Source organism: Ischnura elegans, chromosome X (genome assembly GCF_921293095.1).
Source record: "Ischnura elegans chromosome X, ioIscEleg1.1, whole genome shotgun sequence".
Classification (NCBI taxonomy): domain Eukaryota; kingdom Metazoa; phylum Arthropoda; class Insecta; order Odonata; family Coenagrionidae; genus Ischnura; species Ischnura elegans.
The window spans coordinates 70,080,231-70,097,013 of NC_060259.1; the positions used below are offsets into that span (position 1 = coordinate 70,080,231).

General features: G+C 40.6%; 1 protein-coding gene across 1 annotated transcript in view; it reads left to right on the forward strand.

Moving 5' to 3' along the window:
* The first annotated feature begins 365 nt into the window (after positions 1-365).
* The window catches only part of LOC124171523 (muscle calcium channel subunit alpha-1), a 287,447-nt gene continuing 271,029 nt past the window's right edge, over positions 366-16,783 (forward strand). Inside the window, exon 1 of the mRNA XM_046550696.1 lies at positions 366-471. Within this exon, the coding sequence (XP_046406652.1) occupies positions 444-471 (28 nt within the window). The 5' untranslated portion in view covers positions 366-443. The remainder of the gene's footprint in view (positions 472-16,783) is intronic.

The following is a 16,783-nucleotide window of genomic DNA, read 5'->3' on the forward strand; positions in this document are numbered from 1 at the left end:
GAGGGGGGAGTCGGATGGCGCGCCGGAGGCCTCTAGGAGGTCGGGGGCCGAGCGGGGGACGCACTTTGGAGCGGCCAGCACCGGCAAATGTTTGGCCACCTCTCGCACACAATCGATGACCTCGAGAGCCATTCATTATCTCTGCCGTGATCCTCACCTCCAGGAGGGAAGTGGGGCGGTGGGGTTCTCCACAAAGAGGCGGCGGGCCGCCTACGCCGGGCCCCCGCCTCCGCGCGCGGGAAGGCGGGCGGCCGGTGTCCCCATCTGCCGGCCGGGCGCCATTTGTGCGCGACGGTGGCGCTGTCTGGCGGCGGGGCGGTTTAGCGCCGTGCCGTGCCGTGGGGTGTGTCAGTGGCTGGGGCGCCTTTCGTCCGGGAACATGAGGTTTGGCGTCGTGAAGGACGACGCGAGGGTGATCGCCGTGAGTGTGTCGTGAGCCGAACATGGACCCTCCTACTTCGGGAAGTGCAGGTAAACGCAGCGGCCAACCCCCGCCCAACGCCATCCCCACGACACATTACCCTGATTTTGTCTGGGTTTGCCGGGTCGAGATTTTTTGTCGGCGGTCTCGGAGGTGTCCCGGAGGCCATGGGTGGACGTCGCGGGTCCGCGCATGTGTGTCCCGGGGAGCAGTCTCCACGGCAGAGACGGCCACAACGGCCAACTCCACTCATGGGCCGGCGCCACTTTTTCTCGTCAACGCGTTTTAGGCGTGTTCGATGGTTTTTTTTCCTATATGCGGAATGGAGTGGAGGATTGCGTGGTATCTCCTAGGATACCAAGATTAGAAATCGCCAGGGATTTGCGGCGATGATGAGAAGTGCAGGCAGGATATGTATTTATTTTCCCATGGGCAGTCGGAAAAGCTCATTCATTTAATCGTTTGGACCTACTTATTTCCCATCAGGTGTCGGGAAAAATTTCACACTTGTTACGCTAGGGTGTTCATTATTTATCGTTCGACATAGTTCTGTGAGATTTCCATTGGCACTCGGTATCTGAGCATTGTTTGTTTTTTTCCACTTGGTGTCCCGCTCGTGGTTCACTTCGCCTCTCCCCGCCGCTGACCGCAACTTTGCCTCCCGCGAGGAAATGCTCTCGTGCCGTGGGGTCGCAGTGCTGCGGGTCGAAAGCCTTCTCGGGGCGGCCCGCTCCTCCCCCGCGGCCGACCCCTCCCTTCCCCGCCCGCCCCACGTGATTCCGCCCTGTGGGTCAACCGACATGGGACACCCTCCCTCTTCTCCACAGTTTCTGCATCTACAGGGTTCCCTGTGGGACACCTCTTAGGTGTATGGCAAGGGGTGAATTTCTGATGATTTGCATTAATCTGTGGACATTTTTCAAACTGTTTTTAACTCTAAATTTATCTATATTACCGTGAGAAATATATTCACTGGTTCCGGAAAGGGACACGAGTAGAATAAGTTCGGTGGGGCAGTGCGCAGGACTGATTGAGCCGTCAGAAAGTTTTGGTGGATTTAGGAAAATTTACTTCATTATGATTTCTTGAAGTGTTCATTTTTTATGTATCGATTGAAAAATCTTCAGCACAAAAAATTAGCTAGAAAAGCGGATCATAGTTTATATTGAAAAAAAAAAATGGATTCATCTCGAGTTTCGAATCGAAGTTTTATCGAAATGGGTTCAGCTCGTTTATTAATCAGGTGGCGAACTCCCTATTTTGGTGAAAAAGTAACTGAGGCAGGCGATATGTAGTGGAATGACAACCTGATGTAATGAAAAATCGAGATATGGCAATTTTCCACAAATTGATTTAAATACCTATGAAGCGTTTCGACCGTCCGGCCGTTCTCAAGTACGGTGTGAATATTTTAGTGTGCGGTTATTCAGGAAATGAGGGTGACTATTTCATCAATTTTTTTTAGGCCCGGCCTCTCATAATGTTTGTATGTATTAAAACATATCATGCTTTATGCGCGGTGTGAGGGCGTCCGGATATCCTGGGGCGCGGCGGTGGGAGCGGGGCGTGCGGAAGCGGGGAGTGGGGGAGCGCGGAAGGACCGCGCCCCGATCGATAATGTGGCAGGCGTGGAGCGGGGCGGTCACGTGGCTCGGGGAAGGGTGGGATCGTCCGGAGCGGGGCGCCGCGAATATGTTGACGGGGGTGCGGGCGGCGGTGCGTGTCCGCGTGGGCCAGCCGCTCTCTCCCCCAAAACAATGAGGGAGACCTCCGTGTCAGAGGGGCATTGGCCCTCCTCGTTGACGGGCGATCTATCATCAAAGATCGATAAATCGTGAGAATTTCCCGCATCTCCGGGGAGCGATATTCTTCTTTTCCCTCCACGGTCGGGTAGGTGTGATGGATGGTGTGTTGGCTTTAAGTTCCGGGTTCGAATCCCGGCGGTGGTCAGGAGTGGGCCGATCCGTGGGTGGGAGCTCTGTGGTGTGGACTGCAGCCAAACTCTCGGTGCGTCAGACGAAATGATGAGTCCTGGTCCCCTTGCCACCTTTGTATAGGGTAGGGAAATACCTACGCCGGGTTTCTCTCTACCTTTGCCGCCCTCCTGTGGGTAGGAGTTCTGTGGTACGGACTGCAGCCAAGCCCTCGGTCCGTGGGATGAAATGTTAAGCCATGGTCCTCTTGGCACCTTTGGTTGGGGCAGGGAAATACCGACGCCGGGTTTCTCTCCACCTTTCCCGCCCTAAATCTAAGCGTTAATGTTCACAGTAGTCAGTGGTCTCCTCCAAGTATCAATTCTATGTCCAGCACTAAGTAAACAAAAGCAGTCGTTGAAGTACGGAAGTTGACCTCGGCCCGATCCAAATCCCCCCTTTATTTGCGCCCATCACCTCACCCGATCAAGGCACCACAGTGCTCAGGATGTAATACGTTGAAGCTCTCGACGTGAATACTGGGGATATTGGTTCCTGTCCTCGTCAGAGCGAATGATTTTTCCTCTGCAGGATTTTCGCATTTCATTTGTTCTTTTGGGTGACTCCCCAATGTTTCAGCGCTAGCTAGTCTGCTCGTTTTCCTAAAATGTTCATCGGCCCTTTGAAATTCCAAAATTCCTCGTTTCGAACCCGGAAGCGATGGTGAATTTTTCATTGGAATCTCATGCTGACTTAATTTTTATGTGAAGATGCGCACTAAATGTCGCGCTTACTCTGTCGTATAAGTTTTTATGCCTGTGACCACCCTAGAGACATCCTGTGGACGTAAGAGAATACCAGCGCTGGGATTGTCCGTTCCTCATTTTCGCCATCCAAGAGATTCTTTGACAACTTACTCCACCGCAAATGAAGCGAATGTTTTCAACTTTTATAAAGTCCTCAATCAAAACCAGTTGAATGCGTGTTCTTATTCTGTTGTGCCAAACGACAGAAAATGGGTGTGCAGTCCTTAACGTATTTATAATTAATCAGCAAGTGATATTCTGTGGTATCATCCCTCCAAAATGAGCTAAACGTCGTCACATGTCCTCTTGCTTTAAATTATGGACAAGTGGTATTTATTTTTCTCATGTTACAATAGATCAAAAAGCAAAAGTTCTTGGTTCCCTGCTTTTCAGGAACAATTTGCAAGTGAAATAAATGCTTTCCTGAACAAACAAGGGGAATTCACATGCCTAACTGTTTTATTTTTTGTAGTTTTAAACAGAATGAGATTGAAAGCGAAGCATTTCTTCTGCTTCGTGTAAGATTTTATAGGGGACCGAGTAGTGGTGATAAGAGGTCTGGTATGAGGACAATATATTAGGGAAGCCGTAATATTTACTTTTCCGAAAGCAATCTAGAAGAGCAGGCCTAAGCGTGACCTCATGTAAACATGGACATTGGTACATTGAAGAATGAAACCCGCCGAAATTTAACTTAATTGTTATGAAAACTAATTTTCCGGAGATGGGATTCATACCCACTATATTCTGGCCATCATACGAAAGGCCGAGGATGTTCAACCCGAGTATTGCTTCATTTTGTTTCTCCGATAAAGGCAACATAATATGGTTTCTCACAATTCAAAATCTTCTGCTTACCCTGATCATGTATGAATTATTATAATGGCATGCGAGTCAATAATAGAATTATTAAGTCACATCCAAATACTTATCTGTGAATCGTGCCTGATTTGTGGTACTTCTTAAAATTCGGTTATGTTATCGCCAAAAATAGAGATTAACCATAACAAGTTAGTTAATTGTTCCCTCCTGGTGCACCGCGTAGTTAAGGATTGAGAGTTAGAGGCGAATTCAGAATTATCGCTGGAATAGGGATAAATAACGCGAAATTTGGATGATTAAACCAGTTGATTAACACTCTAGCAATCACTTTCGTTCGGTACTTATAAACGAATGATAACTCGTACCACGAGCGGATTGTTGTTGAAATCCTAAAAAAAAACGAATACCAGCGTACTTGCCCACAGTATTTTGTTCATAATTTAACGCAGTAGTAAAATTCCAAGGTCAATTGAATATGCAACTAGAAAATGACACTGAGCTTCCGGAATCCGGGTCGGTAGATATTCATTAAATGTGGAGTATTGCTACTGTGTTTCATAATGAATATTATCAATGTCCACTAAGTCACGCCGGAAACGATTTCTTATACTCATTCTTTTGCTTTGATGTGTACAAAAAAGCTTTCCGGTCAAATGCACCAGCATTTCTTTCGTGGCAGTCTCCGTGTTTTCGTTTATGCTGGCATTCTCCTTGCACTTGATAATTCGTTCGAGATGCACAAGATTAGATCACATATACCTGCCCGATTGGCACTGTTGTATGGTAATACTCGAATATTAAGGCGTGCGTTGTTAGAGATTTGACTGCCCTAGGTCGACCTAGACTTTATTTCTTTTATATTTATCGGAGAAAAAGTATTATCGGCAGACTCTCTATATTTTAATTTATCGTTTCTTTCCTACCTCAAATGAACGTGCGGTTTAAAGTTGATTTTATCCGTCTCCTTCTGAAATTGTTCATTGCTACAGAAATCCAAGCCTCCCCGCTAGCCTCCAAATTTCTTGAGGCTCCCAACCTAGTCCCTGTGAAAGCTTTATTATTCTCTCTGTTTGCTCTTAGCAGTTTTTGACGAATCGAACCCCTATCCTTTGTATTTAAGTTCCTCAATTATTAAGTTCTGCGTCTAATCCCATATGCTCGTCCCTATTCGTCGTGAGGTCTACCATGTGAGGAGTAGCACCTATCTTTACTCACCTAATCTCACTTTTTCATCCAAGGATCTTCATGCAATATGCTTGATAAGTCCTTGCCGCATTCTTTCACTTTGTCGTCTATGGATCTTCCTACAACGCGCTTGATAAATCCTACGTTATTTTTGGGACCCTATCACAAATATGTCTTGTATGTGTTCCCCACGACACGTTTTTACTAATCGTAACTCCCAGGTATTTGACTTAATCCGACGCTTCTGATGATGTTGACGTAATAAATAGCACATGATGCTAATTCCATCCCCAACGTATGCTTGGAGATAGTTCGACGCTATACGCAAGAAATTTACATTCGAGAATAAGCTAGTATGTAGTTAGTCTCCAGTTCTACTCCTCCGAGTGGCTCCATTCACGAACTTTTTTTAAAGGCCGAAGATAGGAAGTTAGAGCCGTAGTCTTCACGAATTTTGCTATAAATGACACCGCCGTTAGAACATAATCCTTTAATAAACGCAAGACTAACCTCTGTAAAAGGTTTAAAAACCCGCAATCTGTTGGTTGACGAGTGAGCAAGTTACTATGAACCTTACCTCAATTAATATATTTTGCAGATCAGATAAACATTAGATTGATTAAGGTCCGCGCTAGGTACCATGCTCGCAATGTTATTGTGAGGAAGACCCCCTAGGTGTTGAACGAAGATGCGACGTTTGAGTTCTTCGACCGAATTATTCTCTCCCTCGTGGCGACCTCTTCAGCCTCGCTCAATACTTGAGACCATTCATTTCGGAAATTTCCTCTTGTTTACCATCCATGAGACGCTTACGATTCTGCTCCTCCGGTACGGGGTCGGAACGGAATAAAGCTCTCGGAAGAAACCGAAAAGGAAGCGCAGAAGGTACCCTACCCATGCCCACAGCAGTAAAAAGTCTACGACGCAATATGCAAGAAAAATAAGTTTGCAGCTCAACTTTACTCAAATATTTATTCCGCTGTCATTCATATTAATATTCCATAAGGAACATTCTTTCTAGAAATTGTTGGAGATGTCTTATCGATTGTAATTGCTCCATTAAAGCTGCATGAGGTTAATTTGACGTCAGCAGATCAGCTAGTAATTTATTTTTATTTCCTTATACGCATTGATTATATGTTTGGTGTTGTGGAATAAGTCACTCATAAGTGGCTAAACATATTCTGGTGTTTATCGAATGGGATAAATTTCGGGCCCTAAATTTTTATAAGGTGGTCACCAAACAAATAATGAGAAAAGCTATTACCACAATCAGTAACTCTTCTTTTGTATATGTGACTTCATCAACACTATAGTGGTTTTTCGTTCTCATTATCATTTAGAGAATGGATGAAGGAAGCGACTTTCACGTCTTTATCTTCCACAGATAAAGCGTAGTATTATCATTTAGATCGTCTAGTTGAACACGAATTTCATTAGAAGTATGACGAAGGAAACCCCAGCGAATTTAAGTCCTCCCACATTTCTCTTATGGCTAACTTCTACTGTCCTTCATTTTATTCATTTCACATTCTCAAGCTTTTCGAAGGTGTAAAGACGTTAATATTTCGTTAAGGGGCTATGAATAATAGTCTTTGAAAAAAATGCTATATTCCATATATTTCTGAACATTTTTATGCATACATGTCCCGTGTTTACAGCAATATTCTCCCTTCTCAACCTATCAAGGAATTTTTGCTATGTATACGGGGCAGAGAGAAAAATTCTTTTCGATGTTTCCTGATTTGGTGGGTGTAATCTCTCTCGTATTTCATTCTTCCACTTCAAATGTTACTGAATAAAAACACTTCATGGTCACCGCTAATGGGTAAATCTATGCAAGAAGAAGCATCTTTATCTTTTCCTGGACTCAAATAAGCCTTATATGAGGAATTTAGTACAAGGTATGTTGGAGAATCCTTAATTTGCAGGTGTAGTCAACTCACTTTACTCGCTCTCCATGTGAAACTCATCTTCACTCATGTTGTTCAAAAAGGCCGTTTGAATCGTTTAACTTTTATTTCCCTCAAATTATTCTAAACGTATGATCCCGAGAGTTGATTGATTGATATCGAACGTTATTAGAACGCACGCATATTTTTTGTTACATGATAGCGATCCGCTTCCAGAAATGTATGTATTATCGACGAGGCAAGTGTAAAACTGGCGCTAGATATTGTTTTTTCGAGCGGAAGACTCAAAGGCGGTGGTTATGCATAATTTGAACTTTCCCATCCGGTAGATGGAGAGATTTGAATTTGAAGAGTACGGCATGTGATGTAAAAAGAACATTTGCCGCGCGTCGTTGAACTTGACGGCTTTACTCCCACGCGCCACGATACCAGCCATGAGGGGAAGACTGCATTTCATGGACAGGGGATGAGGGAATGGTTTACTCTCTGGAATGGTTTACATAATGCATTTCTGGGTCGTCGCGTTATTTTTTCCGTTTAGCTTCTAGTTTCATTTTTTTTATCTCATCTATATGCGCTTTCTGTAAAACTTGCTCTTCAGCTTTTACCTGAAGGAAATTTGCTCTCGAGGTTTTTGCGGCTTAGCTCGGATGTATTCTTCAATTCTGGAATTTTTGTCATAATTCATTTTTTTTAAAACTCCGGGTCTCCCTTCTATTACCGTATTGCTATCTGTTCAATGAAAGTATCGGACAATTCCTTAGTTCAGACCTTTTAGTTAGGCATTTTTCCGAAAAACCTCCAGTTGATTGGCAGTTTGATTCTAAACGATAATTAATTCCCAACCCCAATATCACCTTTTTAAAATAAATAAATTATTATTATGTACTTAGGTGTGTATCATCATAATTCGAAGTTATTCATAGTAATTAACATACATGATATTGATTTCCATGAATTTCCATGGCGGACATGGGATTAATATTTTACCGTGAAATATTTTTTAGTCTGGAAAAGTAGATCCGACCAATTTATAGGCACACATTGAGACGCACTGCATAAAAGTTTAGTTCACTCAGCATAAATACCATCTCTCAATGCTTGCTTTGAAGAATTCTTTGTTGCTACTAGTATACACTTCCTAGCACCAGAATTTCGCAATTCATTGGGTTTTTCCACCACTCGTTTCTTCTCGGTACTTCATTTCCCCATTTCGAAGTCTTATATGATGCCTCATGCACTCCTTAGTCACCTACCTTTACATTTACCCCTTTGAATCACGGAGAGTGATGATCTATCATGTTTCTTCTAGTATTTGGCTCTTTGCCTAATCCTCATGTTTTTAAAATAATGCTATCCTGGGGATTCATTCTGGATAGAGCATTAGGTAGCTCTTTCCTTCATTTTCCATTGTTAAGAGAAAATGGCGAATGTCGTGAGTGGATCATTTTGTAAAGGAATTGTAGTTTTGGTGCTCACGCTAAAGTCATCATCATCAACCGATATTCCGCCTGTTGGTTTGTCCCAATAACCAGACCTGTTCCGAGCCTTATGGTTTTCATTTGGCCTTTGCATTAGGTCTGCTATTAATTTTCCTCTCCTGCTGTCTTCGATCCAGGGTTCTCTTTTCTTCTGTTTTGAGAGTAAGCGTAGAAATAGTCGAATTTCGTTGGAATGATTCACTAGGAGCCATCTTTAAATAATTCAGTAATACTTTTAACCGTGGGTAATCTGTAATCAGTAAAACATTTTCGATAGTAAATTTCAGTAGTTTTCAATAATCGGAATTTTTGCACTCAATTGTTCCTGAAGTCGATTGCATACAATTTACGTTGGCTTATTGATGGATTTATCAAATATTTTGTTCATTTTTATCGCATTTTATGCGCTTTTTCCGCATTACAGTATTTCTCTTTTTTCATGACTTAATTTATATTTCATTAATATTTATCTCATGGCACAAGATGGTTCTAAGAACACCTATTTCAACCCTTTCTGAGAATTGAGATCAGACTGAAAGCTATATTCTAGTGCGAACTTAGGTTATTTTCAAAATGTGATGAGGAAACAAGTATCTAATTAACGTGACGAGGTTATGTTTTTGGCATCCTTCCGTATTTCTTCGGAAAGGAAGTAATGCTATTTCTTTTAATCCTCTTTAATGTCTTCCTTTTTTCATAAACAATTGCCCATATATCTGGCATGTAATTTATTCAGTCTCTGCAGTTACTAGTATTATTCCGCCGATCCTGTATCCCGCGCACACCCAGTTTTGGACTAACTATATAGATTTTTGATAATTTTTCTCCCATTGAGCGGAATATATTTTGAGATAACGTGAAATTTAGTTCCAAATCAAAAACCTGTATTAAGTCAGGCATTTTCCTATTCGTGATGCATCAATTCTCAACTTTGAGCCTTCTCACGGGAAACCATCTATATGTTTCGAAAATCTAAAACATAAACGTAATTATCTTTTCCATTTTTCGCTCTCCTTTCGCTTGCAACGATATCGCATATATTAGTAGGATATTTTTTAAACTAACACAGGGTGAAGTAAGCAATAAAAGAGCGGATACATGAAACTTTTTTCACGGTAAACTACTTGTTTATTCTCTCAGGAATAGGTTTGCGAGCAGAGTAGATGGAGCGATGTTTCTTAGGCCTGTCTTCGAATTGAAAACGAGAAAACAATATTTCCATTAGCCAGTTGGCAAATTTACCTTCCAAGGGCATTCTGCCGTGGAGTGGTCTGATGATTGACCCATCAATGTTTCCTCTGGGGAGAGCGGAACCCACGGGGGTGAAGAGAACTCAAGTCTTCCTCATTCTTCCTGGAAATGGAAATAATGGGGTTGTGGAACTGAACAAGGCTCTTTCACCTGCCCCTACCGACGGCGGTTCTCGGAAAGGGCAATTGGTACGCTAAATGTATTTTCCAGGATCGGTGATTTTCTTCCTTTAGATGAAATAGCCCCCAGCGGGAATATGAAACATAAGTGCACAAAGCGGTGGACAGTTGATGTTTTTTTTTTCTCTAAGCCTTTCACGGCGGAGAAGCTTCTTGAGTTCGGCTCAATTCTCTAAGGTCGGCTAAGGTCTATGACTGAGAAGTTGAATGAAAATCCTTTGATAACAATTCACGTTGAAACGTTTCAAGAGTAAAGGTTAAGACAGTCGAAGTTAGTGTAGCACGCTACCCGTGCGTGACCGCTCGTTCATATCACTGTGGTAAACATATTCTCCGACTGGATATCATAACTAGAGGATAAAGGGGTTCACTAGCAAACGAAACCATTACGAAACCATTGTTCTATTTCAGTATTACCACAAGAAAATTATCAAAAACGATGGGCTTCCATGGTATCGGCTTAGGCTTTTGGTTTACTGAGTGATTGGATTTAGCCGGTAAAACGTTGTTTGTAGACCACCAGCCCAGCTTGAGGGAAAATGATTTTGGGGTAGTATACCACAAACTGAGACATAAAGGTTCGTTCAAGGATAGGAGAAGAATTAACTGATTTAATCGTGCACCACAGGATGCGACAGGACTATCTATATCGATTTATTATGGTAATACCGGAGAAATGGAGCTCTTTATTTGAAAATCTCTCGTCCATTCATGTCGCATTCACTCACTTTTCTGGTGTCCTTACGAATCCATGTCAGTAATTATTCATAAATATCCTTATATTTTTTTTATTTCTGATACCATTCTTGACTTACCACGTTATTGATTAGAGCCTATACATCTAAATTAACATTCACGCGATTTGATTTCTTCATCTTGTGGTTTTTAAGTCCTTATTATGGTAGAAATCACAATATTCCTTAAATGATTGCTTAAGAAGGAAAAGAAAAAGTGAAGGCGATGATTTCTATTGTAATTACCTTTTTCCTTGTTTCGCCAATGTGAGTCCTGTCGCATCCAATGGTACACGATAAAATCTGATCATTATTTCACAATTCTTAATCAAACCTTATTTCCTCAGTCTGTGGTGTACAACCCCAAAATAATTTTCCCTTGACATGAGCTGATGGTCTATAAACAACGCAGTACTGGCTAAATCTAATCATTCAGTAGTGCGTTATATCTCAATAACTCGAGTTTTTATCCCAAGTATTATCTTCGACGGATGCATTTAGACCACAGAAATCCTAGGAATATATTATTGCCATTTGATTCTTCCAAAATGGGTCAGTCTTTACATGTATCGTACTCGCCACGTTCGCATTAAGCTCAGACCACCCATGACTGTAGTTCCATGTCCTACCGATGACCCTATAATAATTTAGAGTTCAGGGTAGGAAGCAATTTATGAAAATGGGAAATTTCAACGTTTACCCGAAAGTTTACATCGAACTACAAGCCTTGAGGGTGGTGGGCTTTGAATACCTACCTGTCTTTGTGTTGTCGTAACACGCTGAAATGGTTAAAGAGAGAAAAATGGTGCAATTGCGAAAAATATTTACCCTGTTAAAAGGTGAACAAAATGGTGTCATTAGTGATCATCGGAAGGTTCTTTTTCACGTTCATTGAAATTTGCTTTTCGATGTCAAAATAAACTAGTCAGAGGAATTAGATTACATAAAATTTCAACTCTCTTGATGAAATCGTATATCTCTTGTTAATTTATAAAGCAAAAGGCATATAATTTGTGGCCTTTAAGATATGAAAGAGACCCCTAAAGAATGTTACTGGTATATTCCTAAAAGATTTGTAACCACCGGGTAGATTTCTGTCGATCAAATACACCAAGAAATTAAAGAACCCTCTCGGTTCGTTTAAAGAAACAATAACCACTGATGTTACGGTTAGTTTCATTGTTGTTAGGGCATTTATGGGATAACTTGGATCTGAAAGGAACCATTAACCTTGATGACTCGGGACTGAATCCAATTTAACCCTCAATTTCCTTTTGGAAAACTATTGCCATTAAAGTTAAGGTATCCAGAAGTTTTTCCTTCTCGAATTTCAGTTTCTTTTCTGAGATAGTCTTTCTCCGAACTCATCATGCGCTTGGATGTAAACTTAGTGTCTAGTAATGCGTAGCATGGAGAGAATTTTACGGGTTGAAGTCCATGCGAGGCGGTTTTAATGTTCGCATACTTTTGTGCATTGGCGTTGATATTAAAATGGCTACTCTTGATTGTTGGTGATTCACTACGTGACAAAACATAGATGCGTGGGAGCGATTCACTTGAAATATTTAGCGTGAAATCGTTTAGAAACGCGATTTGTCGTGTTTTGATTTATAAATGTAATTTATGAAGACTCGGCGTATAATCATTGTTATGTAATATGAAATTGATAAGGAGGAACCGTGAATATTTTTGGAGAATTCCGGAAATATTCACATGCATTAAGTTTCAGTTTGATCTGTTCGTCAATTGTTCATGTGTTATAAGTCTGCGATTTGGCCCTATAATTCATCCCTCAAGCAATTATTATAATTTAATTTTGCGCCTCTGCGCCCGTATTTCTTGGGCTAAATTGCCCGGGATTTCGTCCGCCATTGAAACTGAGCCGGCAACGTTGGAGCACAGGCTCGAAATATTTCTCTTGCCGGACACTCGCCTCGCCTATGACTCACGAACCCACCGTCTTTCTCGACCTCAATTTTGGTCCCGACCCCTGGACGAGTTTATTTTCCCCGGTGTACGATGCTACCCAAACGACATCCTAACATGTTATAAGCTAATAATTTTGGGATTAATGAGGCGTTAGATCATTGATGATTGGTAAAAATTCAGCGTATAATTTTTAGAAAAAGCACTCTGGTCTGTGAATTAGAGCGCTAGAAAGCTTTTTAAGTCAGTTAATATACTGTATATCCATATTTTTCAACGTCTTTTACCGTTTTATTTTCAAAAAGCATTGAAAATAACGCTGAAAGTCACTAAAATCGACTGACAGATGAAACATGCATAGGAAGGAATCTGAAGTTAGTTTTTAGTATAGTTTTTATATAGTTTTAGTATAGGACACAGCACGTGAATTCTCTCTTCGTAATACCCGGTTGAAGAATGGATTTACGGAAATAAAGGCTGAAATATCAGAAGTAGATCTTTTAGTAGGATTTTAAGTTGATAAACAGTTCCTGTAAGAACCAGAATAATATGAATCCAGCCTTTCAGTTTTGAATGCGGAAAAAGAAGTTTGTTTTTCGTCTGAACTATCTCTAATGGACCATTTTGTCTCCGTCTCTCAGTAAACAGCGAGCTGTAAATACACTTTTCGCCAAAGAAAGATCGATGCCTTTTAGATATGGGAAAAATTCGCTCATAATATTGACAATCACTTTTATTCACCACTAGTTCAATGTTTTTTCCACATTTTTGCGGACCAGTGCACAAGAGTGATACCTTATTACTTCCTACCAGCTGTGAAGATAACGGACGAGCCTGAATAGAAAGCATTTGAAACGTATATTTCGAGGACAATGAAGATGAAGGTAGCTGATTAGGTAAAAAAGTCTTCCAGACACAGAATATCGATATTGTAATTGAATAGCAGTATCAAAATTTACGCAATCCACTCAGCGTTGTTTATAGTATAGAATAGATAGGTCTTTTATAAGTACTGAAAAGTAGGGAAATAATAACCATTACACAGAAAAGTAGAGAAACATTATCAGGTCTTGCGCAGCGGAAACTTTATTATACTTTGATAAGAATCCATTGAAGTTCGCTAACTTTGAGCTAACGTTACACCCCAATGCAATTATTGCGATGGCCATGCCCTCTCTTAAAGCATTTTTGGCTAAAATTTCGCCGAGTTAAAATGTATACATGACTAAAATACCACGTTTGTTAATATTCTATTGAACCCGATGGCATTGTTTTAATTTACTCGAACAGTGAAATGTTACCAAGCGTAAAATATGAGTGTCAATTTGCTTGTATTATACGTCTCTCTTCTAATATCTATATTTTTACTTTCTCTCAAGATTATATTTTTCTTTCCTTTCGTATGCCTGTCTAAAACTTACCTTCACGTTCCAGTAGGCTACCAACTTTTAATCCTTTTCTTTAGAAATATTTTGAATAGAGGGACCTTGTTTCTTCTTAAATTTCCCAATCCTTGTTAAATTTTGACTGATGTAATACCAGAGGTTTAACTTAATTCTATCCGTTATTTACTCATCCCTTTAATAACATTGATTTACTTACGGTGTTATACAACTTACCTGTAGACAGTTGTTTTTTTAAAGGTATAGATGCATTGTACTGCAGAAAATGATATAATTCCTCATCAGGTCTATTTCAAATTATAGTCATATGTTTACCATCAAAAAAATAGCCATATGGGAATAAAATTTGTGTATTTATATTAGCTTTGTCATCATGATGAAATATTTCTCCGTTTCAGCCAAGAAGCTGCCATATTTTTACCTATAGTCGTTTTAGGAGTTATTCTTTCTCACAGCAATATTTATCCCTACAACCACGACTGAGGAAACTTGCCCTTTCCATGATAGGATTTCTCAAAGTTGTTATCTTAGGGCGTGAATGTGGCGCTAAGAGGCTTAAGGTCTTTATAGTTCTTCCCCGGTTTCTCTCTGTCGCGGAAGGTACTTCCGTGTATCGCGTTTAAGGCTTCTAGCTAACCATGACATATTTAAGTGCTCATGATGGGAACTTTCTATTTCTTTAGTTTACCAAAGATTAAATTGGCTGTAGTAGTTTGGTGGAATATTGATGCAGCGTGACCTCATCCATGCCACGAGAAAGTAATTGGAACTGATATTTTTAATTGTATGTGATTTATGGACCACATTTGCCGACTGTAGCGAAGTCTCTCGTAGCTGCGAATATCACGTTTAATACGTTATCCAATTAATATTTAATTTTACAAAAAAATGTTTCCCTGTTTAAAATTCATTAAAATAGCTCCTATTGCTATATTTTCTCTCGATCCATCCACAATTTCTTAAGAACGGATGATTGTATTTTTAATTCATTTCTCAAGACCTTGCGTAGTAGTCATCCTATTATATTATTTTTTATGCATATAACTCAAAATCACACCTTCATCCCGCGGGTCCCATTCTCTATGATAATTAATTGGATTCATATCGTGGATGAAGAAAAATGTTGACTTTGTTGCATTTTGGCTAGAGGGAAACTATAATGAATTTGATTTAGAATGTATTAAGTCGGTCCTAATCTTCCATTAGTAAAATCCGGAGTGAAGTTTTCTGTAGTTTTTGGTGCCTCTTCTATACCAATGGGAAAAACCACTCGTATTTGGAAGCTATATGACCAAAGAAACCATAAAAGGGGGGAGCTACCCTTTATAAAGACTTGCCATCATTAGAAGCAAACTATACAATATTGTGCTTTTCCTTCAAACCCCTCATTTATGCTCTTATGCGTTTTTATTTTTGTTTTCTACGCTCAGTTTTCAAACTCAAGAGTGACACTTCTTTCCTTTGGATTGAAGGCTTATGTGGAGTGTTCCTGAAATTTGCATTATTTTAGTTTATTCCGTGTTCTTTCTTCTAGTCTGGCGATATATTTTGATGTCATTCCAGAAAGCTTCTTCAGGTCTGAAGAGACTTCGGACGTGAGGAGGCTTTAAGGAATTCGTTTGAATCTATTTCCAAACTTTTTGGACCTGCAGAAACTTCCTTTCCTGGCAGCGAAATGGTCCTCCAACATGACAACTTAACTTAGAGGGAAACCCGGAAAATGTTAATCTGCTCGCCTTTGTTTTGACTACTACGTAGATGTAGTGGTATAGTTAATAAATCTATCAGTAATTCTGTTTGACTAGTTAAAATAGAAATGATAATTTACTCAGTCCAAATTATGTTGGTCTGCATCAATCAAAAACAGGTGAACTGCTGAAATAGAATACCTTTGCAGGGTATACCTTTTCACAGCATGAAAACATCTCGTGATAAGTTCGCGAAACTTGACGTCGCGTGCAAAAAATATCGCAACACGCTGGAGTTAAGTGGTGAAGTTGATGTCTTTCCGACGATGGTGAACTTTTTAAGATCCATCCTTGAACGATCGCCGAAGGAGATGCTGCTCTTCGAAACCCACTCATGCTGAAGAGCTGTTGGGCAATAGTGGCCATTTCTCTACGTTAAGATCGAGACCGCGTTTTGCCGGCCCTACGTGTTTCGCTTTCAGCAATCACTTTGGGGTTAGAATGGTGATGGGAAGGACAGGAGTATAGCTAATCAAAGGGAGAGTAATTGAGGCGAACACCAATGAGGAAATTCGTAGCCTCCCACGTGATAGGAAAGTGTGCGGGTATGCATCACTGGGTAGCCAGAGGCTGTGGTGCTCGCCTACTTCATCAACGAGAGAGACGACTTTGCCCCTGAAGAGAGAGAGGTCTAGAGGTGTCCGTTTTTTATAAAAGAGTTTTTCAGTTAAAAATTGGTAGAAATATTGAGGCGATGTATTAATATGCCTTTGTTGCGAGAGATTTTTTTCCTATTGGTAAATTTTAATGTATGAGTCACTTTATTTGAAGCCTCGGAGGTATGCAAGAGACTTTTGAAGAAGCCTGCTGACATACTCGATAAAGACTTGTAGCGTCCATGCTCCCCCATGCACCTGTTCAATTAAAAATTCAATAGTTGTTCTAATGAATTTAGCGCACGAAATAATAATTACAGTTATAATAGCTAGGATCCTGATAATTTTACGCTAAAAACTACAGTATACTACCATCGTTTTCGCCAAAATGTTTTGGCTTGGCTG